This window comes from Ornithorhynchus anatinus, chromosome X1 (assembly GCF_004115215.2).
Source record: "Ornithorhynchus anatinus isolate Pmale09 chromosome X1, mOrnAna1.pri.v4, whole genome shotgun sequence".
NCBI classification, from domain to species: domain Eukaryota; kingdom Metazoa; phylum Chordata; class Mammalia; order Monotremata; family Ornithorhynchidae; genus Ornithorhynchus; species Ornithorhynchus anatinus.
In genome coordinates this window covers 103151353-103170379 of record NC_041749.1, presented here as the reverse complement: position 1 = coordinate 103170379, position 19027 = coordinate 103151353, and the positions used below count along the sequence as shown (strand labels likewise).

General features: G+C 46.0%; 1 protein-coding gene and 1 non-coding gene across 2 annotated transcripts in view; one reads left to right on the top strand and one right to left on the bottom strand.

Moving 5' to 3' along the window:
- The window catches only part of SLC6A11 (solute carrier family 6 member 11), a 99291-nt gene that overhangs the window by 21672 nt on the left and 58592 nt on the right, over positions 1 to 19027 (top strand). The window contains exon 6 of the mRNA XM_029052240.2: positions 10844 to 10976. Coding sequence (XP_028908073.1) covers positions 10844 to 10976 — 133 coding nt within the window. The remainder of the gene's footprint in view (positions 1 to 10843; positions 10977 to 19027) is intronic.
- On the bottom strand, positions 6577 to 6713 carry LOC114807031. The gene has a single exon (XR_003755084.1). It is a non-coding gene; the product is annotated as a small nucleolar RNA SNORA7 (small nucleolar RNA).

Below are 19027 nucleotides of genomic sequence, written 5' to 3'. Positions count from 1 at the left end.
ATCACAGCTTTACGCCAAATTGGCTGATCTTTACAGGGTTCAATTTGAAACTTCCTTGCAGAATAAGGGAAAAAAACCTGTTACTGGAGTTCAGAGGCTTATTAATAATTGTGGTATTTCATAAGTGCTTACTGAGTGCTGAGCACTGTACTAAGAGCTGGGAAAACTACAAAATAATCAGCTTGGCTATAGTCTCTGCCTTTGTTTAGCTCATTCACAGTCTAAGAAGGAGGGAGAGCAGACATTTAATATCCATTTACCATTGTGGAAACTGAGACTCAGGGAAATTGTGATTTGGTCAAGGTCACACAGTTGGTAAGTGGCAGGGCTGGGATTAGAACGAAGGCCCTCCGACTCCCAGGCCCATGACCTTTCCATTAGACCATGCTGCTTCTCCCAGCTATAGAATCTAGTCATTAAACAATGGACCCTTAAGTCAGGGCCCCTGTATTCCAGACCAGGCTTTGTCACTGACTGTATGACCTTGGGCAAATTACTCAACCTCTTTGAGCCACAATTTATAATGCAGTTTAAATCCCATCAGAATGAAAATCATTACCACAAATTACTAGCTACATGGATTTTCCCTAAGTCCCAGCTGACCTCTGCTACCTTCAATACATTTCTAAGCCCATTACAAAGAGCAGCCAAGTATACAATCACAAAACCTTTTTTCTTCCTTTTTCAAATCCTGCCCTGGCCCTGGGACCCATTCGCCTTTAGGAAGGAACCTACTGAGACAGAACAAAGGGGACTGAAGTTGATGCAGTTCAGTCCTATGCTAGCATTAGGATCCCCTGAGAGGCTTGGGATGCTCAAGGCTACCCTAACTTCCTGGCAGCCCTTTCTTCCTTCTCCTTGGAGACCATAGCACTAAACACTGTAGTCTTAGATGAGGAAGGTGGGACGACAAAGGAAGTGGGGCTATGCTGAATGGATCCCCTGTCTTCCTTCAACCAAGTCAGAGGTCCTTGGATCCAGGTAGGATTGGGCTCCTTTGCTTATCCTCTTGTATTGCCAACCCTGGTGGTGATCTCTGCGTTGGGCAAAAAAGTGCAGCGGGGAGAGTCATGCCTGATTTCATTGTAATAAAATTCTGTTTTCATGAAATAATTCAGAAACCCCCACAGACTTTTTTTAACAAGATTTTATTGATGATAATAAAAATAATGTATTGGATGCTATCTTTTTCTGAAGTCAAAATGCTTTCTCGTCTATTTAACTTAGCAGCCCTCCTATGCAATAAGGAGGGCAACTAGTTTTCTCCCCATTCTGCAGATGGTAAAACTGAGGCACAGAGGAGTTAAGTGACTTGCTGAAGGATACCCAACAAGTCACTTGCTAAAGGTGTAAATACCACTCCTGACTCCAAGGCCAGTACTCTGTCCATCAGGCCAATGTGCCTCGTTAAAATGGGGGTGATGATTCCGTCCTCTACCTAGGTCACATCCCTAGGACTTTGGAAGAGGCAGGAATGAGCATCCCCATTTTGTTTTAGACTTCACTGGGTGTATCCTTTGATGGCAGGAGGTAGAATTAATCATCATAAAGCACTGGGAAGTAGGCAAAACATAGTTAACAATATGAGAAAGTTTTTCCAAGATAGATCATCTCTGAGGCTTCATTCATTCATTCAATAGTATTTATTGGGCACTTACTGTGTGCAGAGCACTGTACTAAGTGCTTGGAAAGTACAATTCGGCAGCAGATAGAGACAATCCCTACCCAATAATGGGTTCACAGTCTAGAAGGGGGGAGACAGCCATCAAAACAAGTAAACAGGCATCAATAGCATCAGTGTAAATAAATAGAATTGTAGATATATACACATCATTAATAAAATAGAATTATATGTACATATATACACACAAGTGCTGTGGGGCGGGGAGGGGGGTAGAGGAGAGGGAGGGAGTAGGGGTGATGGGGAGGGGAGGAGGAGCAGAGGAAAAGGGGGGCTCAGTCTGGGAAGGCCTCCTGGAGGAGGTGAGCTCTCAGTAGGGCTTTGAAGGGGAGAAGTGAGCTAGTTTGGCAGATGTGAGGAGGGGGAGGGCATTCCAGGCCAGCAGTAGGACATGGGCCAGGGGTCGACGGTGGGACAGGCGAGAACGAGGCACAGTGAGAAGGTCAGCGGCAGAGGAGCGGAGTGTGCAGGCTGGGCTGTAGAAGGAGAGAAGAGAGGTGTGAGTTAGGAGGGGGTAAGGTGATGGAGAGCTTTGAAGCCAATAGTGAGGAGTGTTTGCTTCATACGAAGGTTGATAGGCAACGACTGGAGATTTTTGAGGAGGGGGGTGACATGCCCAAAGATGCAGAAAGGAGGGGCGTGACATGCAGAAAGATAATCAGGGCAGCAGAGTGAAGTAAAGACTGAAGTGGGGAGAGACAGGCTTCTACATGATGATTTTTTTTTTTTTGGTGTCTCTCCTTCCTGAGAGCTTCTACTAGCTTTGCCCTGAAGAGAGCAGGAAAAACAGGAGCAAAAGAAAGAGAGGTACTTCACATGCTGAAGTTGAAGAGAGTGGGGATCTTGGGTCATCTTTTGGTCAGTGGAGAAGACTGGGTATTTATTTGAGCAGAGCCATCCTGAGTGATCCAGAGAAAAAAGATGCAAGGACACCCAGAAGGGAAACCTAGACCTGTTTCCTTCATTAGCACCAGAGAAAACTCCTACTGTCTTTGACTTCAAGGCATTTTCAGGATTACCAGTTAAGGCCCCACTTGATTTGGTGCTCAGGAAAACCAGCTCCAGGCTCAATCTGTTAAAGTTAGTGAGCTTTACCTTGGAAGACACTTTCCTCAGGTAGTGGTCAGAGATTCCATCTGGTTCCCAGCGTGATTGTTGAGCCGATCTGTTGTCCCCATTGGACCTCAACGTTATCACAGGAGCCCATGACTTTTAGGACTGACACAATCCTTTATGATATTTTTTTCCTCTTTGTTAAAAGAAAAAAATCTAAAGAATTTTTCAACTAGTAGCACCGGGTCCCCAGAGCAACCCAATCCCCCTAATCCCTGCCTTAATAATAGTAACAATAATAATAATAATGGTGGTATTTGTTAAACACTTACTATGTGCCAAGCGCTGTTCTAAGCGCTTGGGTAGACACAAGGTCATCAGGTTGTCCCACGTGTGGCTCACAATCTTAATCCCCATTTTACAGATGAGGGAACTGAGGCACAGAGAAGTTAAGTGACTTGCCCAAGGTCACACAGCTGTCAAGTGATGGAGTCAGGATTAGAACCCATGACCTCTGACTCCCAAACCCGGACTCTTTCCACTAAGCCACGCTGCTGCTTTTGCCTTGTTAATACACTTGCCTTGCTAAAGTCATAGGGTTCAGAAAGAAAACACTGTATTGACTGTGTTTTTCACCTCCAGAATTGTTGCTGTATGGTTCATCAGCAAAAGACAAAACAGGAGGAAGAGGAACTGGCCAGCTTCCATATTCTAGGGAACCACTTGACAGGGTAATCCCTAGCTCAACTAGAGACCGATGTGGCTTTACATTGCTTTCGTTTCCCTGAAGCAGCTGTTAGAAACTACTCAGGAGAAATACAATTTCTCAGTGAAACAAAACAGAGGGAGGCACTGTGGGCATAACTTGGGTTCAAGATGCTATGAAAGCTAAGCTCCACTTGTCTGCACTGCAGACAGAACCAGAGACAGTGGTCCAGAATGTAGCAAGGACAATTTATGGCAGGCATTCCAGAATGGAAGGGCTGAAAGGTGCTGGAAGAGGCGGCCAAGGTTAGCTGGGGAGCCTTCACCCCTTAAGAAGACTCCCTTAAGACCCTTAAGAATAGGCTACGCCCATATGGATGGGCTGGCTTGGAGAGAGGTCTATACAAAGAAGGAATGATTGAAAAGACCTCTGGAGGCCTAGCCAGCCCCAGGCTTCTGGAACATCAATAGATTGAAGGCTTCTGGTTTGCTGCTATGGGGCTAACCACATGTTTCCAGCTGTGGGAAATTAGCTCCCGTTAAAGTGACGAATCGACTGGGAATAGGTATCAAAATGTCTTCTGTTGCTGCTAGGGGCACCCAGTGTGAACTTGGATCTGCAGTGTTGACTCAAGGGGCTTGGGAAGTGAAATCCTTTCTCTGCTCCCACAACCCAGTCACCTTCTGGGCAGCTTTTATCAACATAATCAGGGAGAGCAGAAATAAACTCGTTTGGAGTGTGAAACTGGGTGTTGGTTAGTGTCCTGGAAAGCAAAGATAGGTGTTAGCAGGGCCCTTGCTACTTTCACAGCCACACAGAGTTTGAGAAAGATTTGTCATACTGAGGCAATTTCCAGTTGAAGTCATTTTTTAAAATTTCTTCGGTCAGCCAGAGGTTTCCCCACCACCCCTTGACCTTGGCTAGATTCCAGATCTCCCGCTGTAATGCCCATGGAGACACTGCATCTGACCACCTTCTTTGAGATGTATGTGCCCTTGGAAGATTCCGGTTTCTGGTGGAGAACTTGAGCAGAAATCTCCAGGAATACACTCCATTGAACTGGGATAGAAAGGTGAGCTTTGGGGCCTGCACTGGGAAAATTTGGGTCCACTGTGGGATTCCTCAAGTGCCTCACTCTCTCCAGCATATACAGTGATGACTTAGACATTTTTCAACAGGGTATTGGCAGGGTTTCCCCTTTTTCTCTATGTGTGTGTGCTCCAGCTTGGCACACCGGGGAAGCATTATTTAGTGGAGCTCTTTCTCAGGGAAATGTTATGTTCTCCCAGTCCCTGGCAGCCCTGGCGCTCTGAAAGAACACACTTGTAGGAGATGAATTCACCACACATCCCGACTGAGCAAGCAGGGTTTCCTCCCTTTTTTGAGATGTCATTACTAAGTTACTACATTGAAAAATGGGCTGGCGCCAGAAAAGTAACTCATTTCTAAAATGCAGTTGATGAAAAAATAGCAGAGTAATTTATCTTTCCAAGCTTTAATTGTGAAATTTCCATTCTGGGAGTAGATTATTTCATCAAGTAGAAAAATCCTGAAAAGGTGGGGCAGTAAAAGGTTTTCTAAAGTTTGAGACTGGTTATGAAAAAAACAAAACCTAAAACTCTCAGAATCATCTAGTTCACCTCTCTCCCTGGTCAGGCTCCTCTATTTAGGTTTTTTTTTTCTCTCATATTGTTTCCAGTCTGGGAAGGATGCTCTAATTTTCAGATTCCAAATTCTGAAATAATAATCCTTATTTGTTTTGTCCTCTAGATTGTAACCTTGTTGTGGGCAGGAAACAGTGCCTACCAACTCTGTTATATTGTACTGTCTCGAGCACTTAGTACAGTGCTCTGCACACAGTAAGCACTCAATAAATATGATTGATTGATAAGTTTTGTCAAGCATTTTCCCCTTCTAGAAGTTACTTTTTGCAGCTCTGATTTGTTATGATTGTCAAGAAGCAGCGTGACCTTAGGGAAGCAGCATGATCTAGTGGATAAACAGGCTTGGGAATTATAAGGACCTGGGTTCTAATCCCAGTTCCTCCAGTTGTCTGCTGTGTGACCTTGGGCAAGTCACTTAACTTCTCTGGGCCTCAGTTACCTCATCTGTGAAATGGCTATTAAGACTGTGAGTCCCATGTTGGATATGGGTTGTCCCAACCTGATTATCTTGTATCCCAGTGCTTAGTACAATGAGTGGCACAGAGTAAGCATTTAACAAATAACATTTTTTAAAAAGTATATTTAGCCCAGTATGGTTTGGGGCCATACATGAGCTGTGACTGGAAGAAGATGAGGCCAACCCTTAGAGTGGAGCACTGTGGGGATTGGTGGAGAGGGAAGGATGAGAGGAAGAAATGAAGGTCATTTTGAATTATCAAGGAAGCAGCAACTGAAGAGGGTTATAAACTCCCTGAAGGAAGGGACTATGCCATTTGTTTCTAGTATACTCTCCTCCTCCTCATCACCATTGGTGGCATTTGAGCACTTAATGTGAGCAGAGCACTGTACCCTAGTGCTTGTCAGAGTACAATACAACAGAGTTGGTAGACACATTTCCTGCCCACAACAAGCTTACAGTCTAGAGGGAGAGACGGGCATTAATATACAGAAATAATTTATAGTATATAATTTATAGATACATACATAAGTGCTGTTGGACTTGGGGGGTGAATATCAAATATTCTCCCAAGCACTTAGTTCCAAAGGTGCCAACTTTTCATTTTGAGTTTGGGGATGAAAAGGGAGCAGGAGTTGTTTTTTTTTTTGAGGGGGTGGGGCAGGGAGATTGGGTCCTGAGAAGGGGCAGGCTTCAAAGAACTACTAGGCAGAAAGACACCATTTGGTGATCTCTTCAGCCCTGAATGGAAGCTCTCAGGTCTTGCCAGAGACTCGGGAAGAGTCTTGTCTTGTCTTATAGCTGTTGAGTCTTTTCCAACCCATAGTGACACCAGGGACACATCTCTCCCAGAACGCCCCGCTTTCCATCTGCAATTGTTCTGGTAGTGGATCCACAGAGTTTTCTTGGTAAAAATATGGAAGTGGTTTACCATTCTCTCCTTCCATGCAGTAAACTTGAGTCTCTGCCCTTGACTCTCTCCCAGGCTGCCGCTGCCCAACATGGGTGAGTTTTGACTTGTAGCAGATTGCCTTCCACTCGTTAGCCACTGCCCAAGCTAGAAATGGAATGGAATGCCTCTGCTTGACTCTCCCTCCCATAGTCGAGACTGGTAGAGTACTGGAAACTCTCCAGGTGCGACCCTGAGGGACTTGGGAAGAGTGAATCTGAGAATTCAGTTCAGAATACTGTGGTGATGCCCACTCTGGTAGAGTGGGTACCGATGTGTAGTACAGTGCTCTGCACACAATGGATGCTCAGTAAATATAGTTAATTCATTGAGGATGGTTGACAGCATGTAAGACAGTAATGCTCGGGTTAGGATCTGGCCCAGAATTTGCAAGGAATAGTTCATTTCCCCACTCCTCAAAAGCCTCCAGTGGTTGCCCATCCACCTCTGCATCAAACGGAACTCCTTATCCTTATCATTGGCTTTAAAACAGTCAATCACCTTGCCCTCTTCTATCTTACCTCGCTGCTTTTCTACTACAACCCAGCATGCTCATTTGGCTCCTCTAACCCCAGCCTACTCACTCTTCATTCATTCATTTAATCATATTTATTGAGTATTGTGTGCAGAACACTACTAAGCGCTTGGAAAGTACAATTCGGCAACAGAGACAATCCCTACCCAACAACGGGCTCAGTCTAGAAGGGAGAGATAGACAACAAAACAAATCAAGTAGACAGGCATCAGCAGCATCAAAACAGATAAATAGAATTACAGATATATATATATATATACATCCTTAATAAAATAAATAGAATAATAAATATGTACAAATATACACAAGTGCTGTGGGGTGGGGAAGGAGGTAGGGCAGAGGGAGGGAGTAGGGGTGAAGGAGAAGGGAGGAGAAGCAGAGGAAAAGGGGGGCTCAGTTTGGGAAGGCCTCCTGGAGGAGGTGAGCTCTCAATAGGGCTTTGAAGGGGGGAAGAGAACTAGTTTGGCAGAAGTGAGGAGGGAGGGCATTCCGGGCCAGAGGTAGGTAGGACGTGGGCCAGGGGTCGACAGCGGGACAGGCGAGAACGAGGCACTGCCGACCCCTCACCCACATCCCACCTCCAGCCTGGGACTCCCAACCCCTTCATATCTAACAGATGATCACTTTCCCCACCTTCTAAGCCTTATTAAAATCACATCTCCCCAGTGAGGTCTTCCCTCACTAAGCCTTCATTTCCCCTACTGACTCTCCCTTCTGCACTGCCCTTGCATTTGGATTTGTGTCCAAATTCAAATTCACCCCACCCTCAGCACCTCAACATTTATGCTAATATCTATAATTTATTTTAACGTCTGTCTTCCTCTCTAGATTGTAAGCTCGTTGTGGGCAGGGAGCATGTCTACTAAATCTGTTATATTGTACTCTCCCAAGTGCTTAGTACAGTGTTCTGAACAGAATAAATGCTCAATAAGTACAAAAAAATTATGGATTATTAGGTGGAAGGCAGATGGAAATTAGATGCGAAGTTCAAGAATCCTGGAAACCTAGATCAAAAGAGTCTCTTGCTGCTCACTGACATATCTGGTTGTTCATGCAGTATCAGGCAGGACAAAATGATAGTCCTAGTGCCTGTAGTCAGGCCTTCAGTTTGCTTCTCGATCAATAGTATTTACTGAGTGTCTACTGTGACCCAAGTCTTGTAGTAAATGCTTGAGAAAGTATGGTAGAGTTTGAAGACAGGATTCCTGCTTTCTAGAGCTTACACTTCTAACCAGTGGGACATGGGGCATGAATTAGCTCGGGTCCCATGTTGACAGAGAGCACAGTGGATTCCACTTAGTGAATCTGGGGAATGCAACTAAAAGTGAAAAGGAAACCTAGCCACCTCCAACTCAATCCTGTGGGGTGTAGAGTTTTAAAATTGATTATTCATTTCCAAATACGGGCCTGTTCCCAGAGTTCCCACTAGGGGCAGCTGCAGAGGAATAGGATGGGAAAGCTCACTCATAATTATTATTCTGCTTATCTTGTGGGGTTAATCAATAAGCATTTATTGCAAAGCCCTGAGCCAGGCTTGAGGACACAGAGTGCAGTATCACCTCTTTTAAATAACTCAACTGAAGGGACCAATTTGGAGGAATTTTGCTATTTGGAGAGCTCGTTGGAAACTGTATTAAATGACTTAGTGGCTTTACCAGGTCGGGTTCCACGCCGGGTTGGTGCATTTTGTTCTGTGAAATGTTATTCAGGTGAAATATCGATGGAGTGGACTGTAGAGCTGAGCTCATGCAGTTTCCTCTGAAACTGAAGTGTGTGTGGGTGAACCTGGAGCTGACCCCTGTGGCAGGGGCAGGAAGACCCCAGTTTGACCAGCTGCAGTCAGGGGTCTCCCAGCCGGTTGCCAAGAGCTACCCCGTTACCGTTACTGTGTGGGTGAAGGGAGACATACACGGCCACAGTTTCCACCACTGGACCGAGGGACAGAGAAGCTACTCCAACAGGGGGAGGGGTCCGTCTCCACTCCTCAGCTTGGGCTCTGAAGCGGGAAAGCCCTTCCCCCCTCCCCCCTCAAAGCAGGAAAGCAGCTTAAACTGTAGTTCAACGCCTTTGCCTCAGGATTGGTAGAATTGTCAGGATGCCTAGACAAATTCATAAGCCAACCAAAAGCCTCATATAAATCACACCCCTGTTGTGGACCCCCAGGACCAAGAGAAAACCTTTACATTGAGGTGTGGTTAGAAAGCAGTATCTTCTAGAGAGGTTTTATCATCTGCACACAATCCCTTCCCTCAGGACAGAGACACACATACAGGTGTGATTGAAAAATGTAACTATAAATTCCACTTAGACTATAAGCTCCTTGTGGACGGGGAACTTGTCTACCAACTCGGTTATACTGTGCTCTCCCAAACACTTATCACAGTGCTTTGTATGCAGTAAGCACTCAAATACCGCTGATTGATTGACTGACACAGGGAAGGGGGTGAGGGAGAGTGGACTGGGGACTGATCAGAGAGTAAGAAGTCTGGGTTGAGCTAACTGTGGAGGTACAGAATTTAGGTCACTGGCCATGTCTCCTTTGATTTCTGTGCAATTCAGCCTTGCAGGCAAGTTCACAATGTCTGCCAGCCCACTAAACACTTCCCCAGCCCCCACCTTCCTTAATGCCTGCCTGATGTTTATGTGTTCAATGGCTATGAGCAAACAGAGGCCTGCAAGGAAAAAAAAACAGACAAGACCCAGGGTTATGACTTGAGCATTTATTAATAGTGATAATTGTGGCATTTGTTAAGCACTTACTCTGTGTCAAGCACTGTACTAAGCACTGGATTAGAGACAAGTTAATCAAGTTATTAAAATTCTTAGCTAGGTGTAGCCTTATTTCCTTTGGGGCCAGCCTTATTTCTTTTAGGCCAAGAGCTCTGGCACTGGTAATAATTAGCATGGTTGAATAATTAATACTGATGGAGCCCAGAGCTGATTCCCAGGAAAGCAGACATTGACAGAAGCTTTCAGACTCCTGTGTAGGCTAAGATTTCTCAAAGAAAGTCCTAAATCCTGAGTTGACTGACATAATTTTGCAGTGAATTAGGGAGGAGGGAGTTCACCAGCCTGAATGAGACTTATGGAGATGATTTGTTTTTTCAGAAAAGGGCTTGTCTGATGTAATTTCTTCAGGATAGTTTGGAGTGTGGCATGTCTTCCTAAAAGATAACAAAACCCCCAGTCTCTACAAAAAGCTGGCAGTCGGGTATGGCCGCGAGGGGGGAAGATGCACTCAGTTATTGGTCAGTCAGTCAGTTGTTCATTGAATGCACGCAGTATTCATTGCCCTGTCTCGCACACCATGGAAATTGACAGGAAAACAAAGCCACGATGCCTGCCCTCAAGGTCTTGACCTTCGACTCAACAGGTCGATCATGAGGGACACACAAATACACAAACATACTTGTAACTATGAAGCTCAAATGGCAGACACTTAGGACATCACAGTTCCACAAAAGCTCAAGCAAAAGAAATGAACTATAAACATGAACATCAGGAGTTCCTGAAATAACAAACCAGAAATACTTCCACCAGCCTCCTGGACAGCTCCGTTAAGAGAATAGTATTTGAAGGTGGGGTTTGCAATACATTAACATCTCAGCAGAACTCCCTTCTACACCACGGGCCTTCCCCCTTACCCACCACCAACCCTCTGCCTTCTTCCCTCAGCCTTGTGGTCTGAACCTGTCTCCTCCTACCTCGATGTCTTAGGACTGTCTCCTTAGTAATGAGTTCTGAAGCGTGACTTTATCCCACCCCTGTGTCTCTCATGTGCTTGCTTGCTCTCTGCAGGCGCAGGGTGTTGGCCATCTCCGACGGCATTGAGGACATCGGGAACCTCCGCTGGGAGCTGGCTCTGTGTCTTCTTGCGGCCTGGACCATCTGCTACTTCTGCATCTGGAAGGGGACCAAGTCTACCGGCAAGGTAAGGCAGAGTAGTGCTTGCGGGACCTTAGAGTGAGACTTCCAGCCAGGATTTCCATTCCCCCTCCGAGTGGGCATCTCTCAGCTCTGCCTGCAAAGACCAGTGGCCTCTAGGTCATGATCTTTAGGTTGGCACCTGGGCTGTGAGCACTCACCAGGCTTCTCTCAGTGACCCTGCAGCTGTGTATCTCATTTTCAAGGGATAGGACTGGGAGAAACCAGAGAGTTTCTCAATGACTCCCTATGTTAATGGGGCTTCAGTGACCCTCAAAGGAGAGTACCCTGGAAGACAACTTCATCCTGCCACCCTCTCGTGTGCAGATGTACATCTGGTGAGCTGGGGGTTGGAGGCATGCAGGTTGAGAGTGATGACAGAAGTCCTGTCTGGGGGCCTGTGAGTCCAGCTCTGCTCTCCCGTGATATGGCACTTTCAGAACTGCATGTCCAAACCAGAAGTCCTCATTTTCCTACCCAAGCTTTGTCTTCCTCATGCCTTTCCCGTCACTGTAGACGACACCACTGTCCTCCATCTCATAAGCCCATAACTTTGGCATTATCCTTGACTCGTCTCTCTCATTCAGCCCACATATTCAATCTGTCACTAAATTCTGTCGATTCTACCTTCACAGCACTGCTTAAATCCACCCTTTCCTCTCTGTCCAAGCTGCTACTATATGGACCAAAGCACCTGTCATATCCTGCTTTGATTACTGCATCAGCCTCCTCACTGACCTTTCTGCCTCCCATCTCTCTCCTCACTCCAGTCCATTCTTTACTCTGCTGCCTGGATCATTTTTCTACAAAACTGTTCAGTCCATGTTTCCCCACTCCTAAAGAAACTCCAGTGGTTGTCCATCCACCATTGACTGATTGATTGATTGCACCTCTCAATAACCCCAAAGCCCGCTCACATGAAGTTACACTGAGTTGGTTGTTGGGCTGTCCCGTGTCATGGGCTTGATCCTGGAAAATCAGATGGGTGGATGGGCTGCTGATCAGTGTCCTGGATCTTTTGAGGGCAGACAAAGTGGGATTGGTGGGTTGAGAGTCCTACAATTCTTGCAAAGAAGAGGGGCTCTGTTAGGGTTGCTGCCCCTTCAGTCTAGTCACTAGACCACTGTGTGTGTGTGTGTGTGCGTGTGTGTGCATGTGTGAGAAAGAGAGAGAGTGAGTGTCTGGAAATCTGTTTCTTCCCTCTTGCAGGGCTGTAAGTTTGACCTTGTCATTCCCATTCAAAACAGTGAGAGCAAACCCTCCACAGAGTGCTTTAGTTGCTACTTAGTATAAAGAAAGGGCCAAGAGCTGGAGCCAGTGAGATGGTTGGGCATTTGGTTATCTTTTGGGGGAATTTTTTTAATGGTATTTTTAAGAGCTTACTATGTTCCAGGCACTGTACTAAGCACTGGGTAGATACAAGATAATCAGGTTGGACACAGTCTTAATCCCCATTTTTCAGATGAGGAAACTGAAGCACGGAGAGGTTAAGGGACTTGCCCAAGGTCACACAGCAGACAAGTGGCAGAGCTAGGTTTAGAACCCAGGTCCGCTGACTCCCAGGCCCACTCTCTTTACACTAGGCCATGCTGCATCTCTAGGGAATGCAGCGTGGCTTAGTGGAAAGAGCACGGGCTTGGGAGTCAGAGGTCGTGGGTTCTAATTCCCGCTTCTGCCACTTGTCAGCTGTGTGACCTTGGGCAAGTCACTTCACTTCTCTGTGCCTCAGTTACCTCAACTGTAAAATGGGGTTGAGGACTGTGAGGCCCACGTGGGACAACCCAATTACCTTGTATCTACCCCAGTACTTAGAACAGTGCTTGGCACATAGTAAGCACTTGACAAATACCATTATTATTATTATTATTATTAGGGAATGGATTTTTAGAGGGAACTCAGTACATTTTACTAATTTTAGATAATGGATATTAGTGATCCAAAAGCCAGTATTTGCCTAACCTCATAGACCCAACATGATCCTGCTCCACCTAGACCTATGACGACTGCACTAAAGCCAGGGTGGGAAAAATGCATCCTGCGACTTGCCAGTTGATTATGTCCGGCCTTCATAGCTGAATGGAGGCCAACAGTGGATTTACAGAAGCAGCTGCACTTCTGCCTCTCTGCTGCCCCAACTCCATCTTGTCCCCGTCACCCTGACAGGAAGGAGGAGAAAAGTCCATATGACCCTCTGCAAACTTGAGGAGCTCTGACCCAGTAATTGCCCATCCCTGTTCTACAGCCAAATAAGTGGTCATTGAAGTTGACTGTTCTTTCTTGTCATGGTGATTATATTGTCGAGTCACTAATGACTAATCACTCAAGATCATGGTGTAAAGAAAGATGTCCTCGACTTTGGACCTCAGATTCCTAGGTTTCTGTGGTTACAGAAGTCGCTTGGTGGAATACTGGTTAGGAGCATGAAACATACCATTCATTCAATCGTATTTATTGAGCGCTTACTATGTGCAGGGCACTGTGCTAAACGCTTAGAATGTACAATTCGGCAACAGATCGAGACAATCCCTGCCCAACAATGGGCTCACAGTCTAAACGGCGTTTGGTTGGTTACATACTCCTAACCAATTTTCCATAGAGAAGTGCAGAGAGAGATTTGAATCAGGACAGATCATTGGGGAGGACCTGTTGAGGATGTGGTGCAATGAGAGCCAGATATTCTTAATAGTATTTTTGGAGTACCTACTGTGGGCAGATCACTGTACCACGCTCTTGGGAGAGTACAATAGAAGAAGACCCAATCCCTGCCTGAAAAGAATTTATAATCTAGATGAGAAGAAGGTATAAGCTAATTTACAAATAGGAGGAAGAATTGCCCGAATAGTATAGTATGTAAAATACATACAAAAGTGCCACAGGAAGTAGTGAGTGTAAAAGGGCTGAGCTGAGTAATGAGTTTGGGAGCTGGGGAGAATAAAAATTAATTGGGAAAAGCCTCCTGGAGGAGGTGGGATTTCAGAGTGGTTTTGAAGTTCATCATCATAATATGCAGGGTGAGGGGAAAAAATAACTCTATGACGACAGGGTGAACCTGAGTGCTTTAATGAGGGGTTTCCTATGCCTCCTGTGGGAAGGTGTGTGGTGAGGAGATTAGTCATATTTGCTTACTGGATTTTATCTCCAAAGAAGTCAGTGGCCAAAGTCTTCTGGGATGTATGCAAAGCCAGGTACTGTAATAATAATAATAATAATTGTGGTATTTTTAAACACTCAGTAATGATGGTATTTGTTAAGCGCTTACTATGTGCCAAGCATTGTTCTAAGCGCTGGGGTAGATACAAGGTTAATCAGGTTGTCCCACGTGGGGCTCAGAGTCATTAATCCCCATTTTACAGATGAGACTGCTCTCTCTAAGGTCACCCATGACCTCCTTCTTGCCAAATCCAATGGCTCCTACTCCATTCTAATCCTCCTTGACCTCTCTGCTGCCTTTGACACTGTCGACCATCCCCTCCTCCTCCATACCTTATCTCACCTCGGCTTCACGGACTCCGTCCTCTCCTGGTTCTCCTCTTACCTCTCTGGCTGGTCATTCTCGGTCTCCTTCGCTGGCGCCTCCTCCCCCTCCCATCCTTTAACTGTTGGAGTTCCTCAGGGGTCAGTTCTTGGCTCTCTTCTGTTCTCCATTTACACTCACTCCCTCGGTGAACTCATTCGCTCTCACGGCTTTGACTACCATCTCTACACAGATGACATGCAGATCTACATCTCCGCCCCTGTCCTCTCCCCCTCCCTTCAGGCTCGTATCTCCTCCTGCCTCCAGGACGTCTCCACCTGGATGTCGGCCCACTACCTAAAACTCAACATGAGCAAGACTGAGCTCCTCATCTTCCCTCCCAAACCCGGTCCTCTCCCAGACTTCTCTATTACCGTGGATGGCACGACCCTCCTTCCCGTCTCTCAGGCCCGCAATCTCGGTGTCATCCTTGACTCGTCTCTCTCGTTCACCCCACACATCCTATCCGTTACCAAGACCTGCCGGTTTCACCTCTACAATATCGCCAAGATCCACCCTTTCCTCTCCACCCAAACGGCTACCTTACTGCTACAGGCTCTCGTTATATCCCGGCTAGACTACTGTGTCAGCCTTCTCTCTCACCTCCCTTCCTCCTCTCTCGCCCCGCTCCAGTCTATTCTTCACTCCGCTGCCCGGCTCATCTTCCTGCAGAAACGATCTGGGCCTGTCACTCCCCTTCTTAAACAACTCCAGTGGTTGCCTATCAACCTCCGCTCCAAACAAAAACTCCTCACTTTAGGCTTCAAGGCTCTACATCACCTTGCCCCTTCCTACCTCTCCTCCCTTCTCTTTTTCTACCTCCCACCCCGCACGCTCCGCTCCTCTGCCGCCCACCTCCTCACCGTCCCTCGGTCTCGCCTATCCCGCCGTCGACCCCTGGGCCACGTCCTCCCGCGGTCCTGGAACGCCCTCCCTCCTCACCTCCGCCAAACTGATTCTCTTCCCCTCTTCAAAACCCTACTTAAAACTCACCTCCTCCAAGAGGCCTTCCCAGACTGAGCTCCTCTCCTTCCTCTACTCCCTCTGCCACCCCCCCTTTACCTCTCTGCAGCTAAACCCTCTTTTTCCCCCTTTCCCTCTGCTCCTCCACCCCTCCCTTCCCATCCCCGCAGCACTGTACTCGTCCGCTCAACTGTATATATTTCCATTACCCTATTTATTTTGTTAATGAATTGTACATTGCCTTGATTCTATTTAGTTGCCATTGTTTTTACGAGATGTTCTTCCCCTTGACTCTATTTATTGCCATTGTTCTTGTCTGTCCGTCTCCCCCGATTAGACTGTAAGCCCGTCAAACGGCAGGGACTGTCTCTATCTGTTGCCGACTTGTTCATTCCAAGCGCTTTGTACAGTGCTGTGCACATAGTAAGCGCTCAATAAATACCATTGAATGAATGAATGAAAGGTAACTTAGGCCCAGAGAAGTGAAGTGACTTGCCCAAGGTCACATAGCAGACATGTGGGGGAGCCGGAATTAGAACACATGACCTTCTGACTTTCAGGTCCGGACTCTTTCCACTAAGCCACGAAGCCGCTCCAGGGGTCATCTACCCCATTTCCCGTCTCTACACAGAGCTTATCTTTACCCATCCAAGTGAGAGATGGACTGACTGGGTTTTTCAAGGTTTCCAGGAAAGAGATGATACCAAAGCTGTCGCTGATTTTATTGTTTAAGGACCCTAGCCCAGCTATTGGTCCAGGAGGAGTATATGGCTCTGGGAATCAGGTGGCCTAGGTTCTATTCCTAGTTCTGCCTTTAGTTGGGTAGCATGGAAGAAGATTCTATGTGCATTTTGCAATAAGTTAATTCTACTTATTCATTGAGTGCTTACTGTGTGCAGAGCACGGTACTAAGTGCTTGGGAGAGTACAGTATAACAGAGTTGATAGGCACATTCCCTTCCCACAACGAGCTTGTGCCGTACCCCTGCCTGCCAGTGGGAACATGACAAATAGGGATGTGCAAACAGTGCAAGCCACCATCTCCATCTCTGTAATCAATTCTTCTGCATAGGTTTTTGGTTCCAAAGCATCAGGACCAAGGCTGTCTGTTGTTCCTGACAGGCAACCTCCCCTCCTCCCCCATCTTCTCTTTCTAACAACCCTCACTGTCAAGGAAGGTCATTCTTTTGAATCAGATCTCTTTAACAGTTAGTTAAGCTCATTCTCTCTTTGACCTCAGTGGAGATAGAGAACAGCTAAAGACCCTTCATAGGCTTGGAGTCTGTTATTAGGTTCCCCTTTGACCCCTTCTCTCTAGTCTAAATTAACCCGATTCTTTTAATCTTTCCTCATGGCCTCATTTCCCCAACCTTATCCTCATCAACTTTCCTTTGGACTTTGTCCATGTTGTGGAGCCTGAAATAGGCACAGGTCTTTAGACAGGTTCTGGCCAATGTGAAAACAGATGGCAATATAGTAGTTTCAGGATGGCTGTGTGAAGCCAAAGTTCTGTCCAGCAGCCTAATTACCAACGGATGTGTGCCATGCTGGTACATAACTCCCAGCTGCTTGGAGCAGGTTGAAGGGAACCTTAGTCATTAAAGTCAGATTAGGACTGAGAACTGGTTGTTTTTTTTGTCATAACCAAGTGATCCAGTCTGCAGGAGCGTATGATTTAGGTGTGTGTGTTGGGCAGGGAGGAGCTGTTGAAGGAACGGGAGGGGAGGGAGTTGTGCCTTTTAGGACAAATGGGAAGGGTTTCTGAAGGGAGTTTCCTCTTTTTAACATGCAGCTTTGTGGTAATAGCCTGGATTGTGTGAAGCATCTAATAGGCTTTGCATTCTGCTTATTAAGAAGTCAGTGATTAGGCAAAATCTCGTGACCTGGTGCTTGAAGAGCAGAATGCCTAATGATCACACTGATACCTTCTGCTGAACTGATGTTGCCTGGACCTAAATTATCATACCTTTCCATCGTATTTTGCAGTAAAAGTAACTATTGATGAGAAGCCTGACGCACAACACCATTCTAAGGGGATCACACCATTCAGAGATGAGGGAACCTGCATTGTAGATTTGTGAATGTTTGTTAGCCACATGTTCTCCTTCCTGCCTTTGAGGAAACATGGCCACATTTTCGGCCCAAAGATTTCTATGTGCATATGATGTAAAGTTCCCAGAAAAAAAAATATGAAGGTTAGCTAAAAGGTAAGTCCGTGACTCACAGCAATGTATAACGTGAAAATTCTTGACTAATTGCCCAGTGATGATGCTCTGGAACTGCAGTGCTATCAGCCAAGTATTGAAAGGTTCAGCCACATCAGTCCTTTCCCCCAATGTGTCCTACAAATCAACATCCATATGGGGATGCCTCCACCCAGCCTCAGTAGTGGTGCATTTTCTCATTGGGGAAATCCATGAAATTTGTGTTAGCTGCTCATCATCGCCTGCCAGATGAAATGTTGGAGAGATTTAGCCAGCTCCATTCATTTAAGCAAAAAACTAAGCCCAGCCCTCTTCCGTGTCTGTCCCAAGCTGTTTCCTTTCTCTCCTGTTATCTGTTCCTATTCTCCCTCCTTCCTCAAATTGGGGAGTGTCAGATGACTCATGGATTTGTTTCCTTTGGTTTTCTGGTCCCATCATCATGTTTCTCAGTTTCCAGAAGTAGTGGAGTGGTTAAATGTGATGAAACACTTTTCTGTTCCCTTCCCCCCTCCACTTTTTTGTTGCTTCATTAGAGGAAGCTGCAGGATTTGCCATATTTTGAGAAGAATTGTGTACTTGCCTCTGCTTTAGAACCCATGTTTTCTCTGTTTCTAGAACTTTTGAGAAATCAGAGCAGAAAAATGCAACAGGTATAAAGAACCCTCATTGATTTTAATCTTCTGCCTAATCAACCAATAATTTAAGGAATCCAAAATGGGGGACAAGAACTGTTAAACGTAGATCATCTAGTCCAGGGCCTCAAAGTGATGAGGATGATCAAGGGATTCACTTTTTCCAGTGAACACCGGAGCAGGCGATGGTGAGTGTTGGGGATGACAAATTTAGGATTGAGTAAGAGATGGACAGAATACCTAACTCCCACATTTGTGTGTGGTTATTTTGCTCCCTGAATGGTCAGGAGACTGTTTATCAGGCTGTCCTGTGGGTTCTAAATTGAAACATAAAGTTCAGAACTAGTCACTCCATACCTTTGCCCTCTCATTCAGTGGCTCTCCCGTTCAGCTGAGGGAGAAGGACTTGGCTTGCCGGCCGTTAAGACTCTGTCAGTAGGCCCACATAGAAAATTGATTTTTCAATAGCAGCCTATAAAGAGCCTAATGGGTTCAATGAGGCATAAAGAAAGAGTAAAGGAGCAGAAGGAAATAAAAGGGAAAGATGTGTGAAAAAGAGGAGAACTGGGCCCTGTTGTAAGGGCCCAGGCAAAGGAATTAGGCAGCAGTGCTTCTCACTCCTGAAGTGTCTTTTGTTGCAGCTTGAAGTAAGAGGAAAGAATAGGCCTTCATGGTGAGACTCTAACACCCGGTCCAAGATTGATCTCTGTATTCAAAGGAGGAAAGTAGAACGTTCATGAGATGCA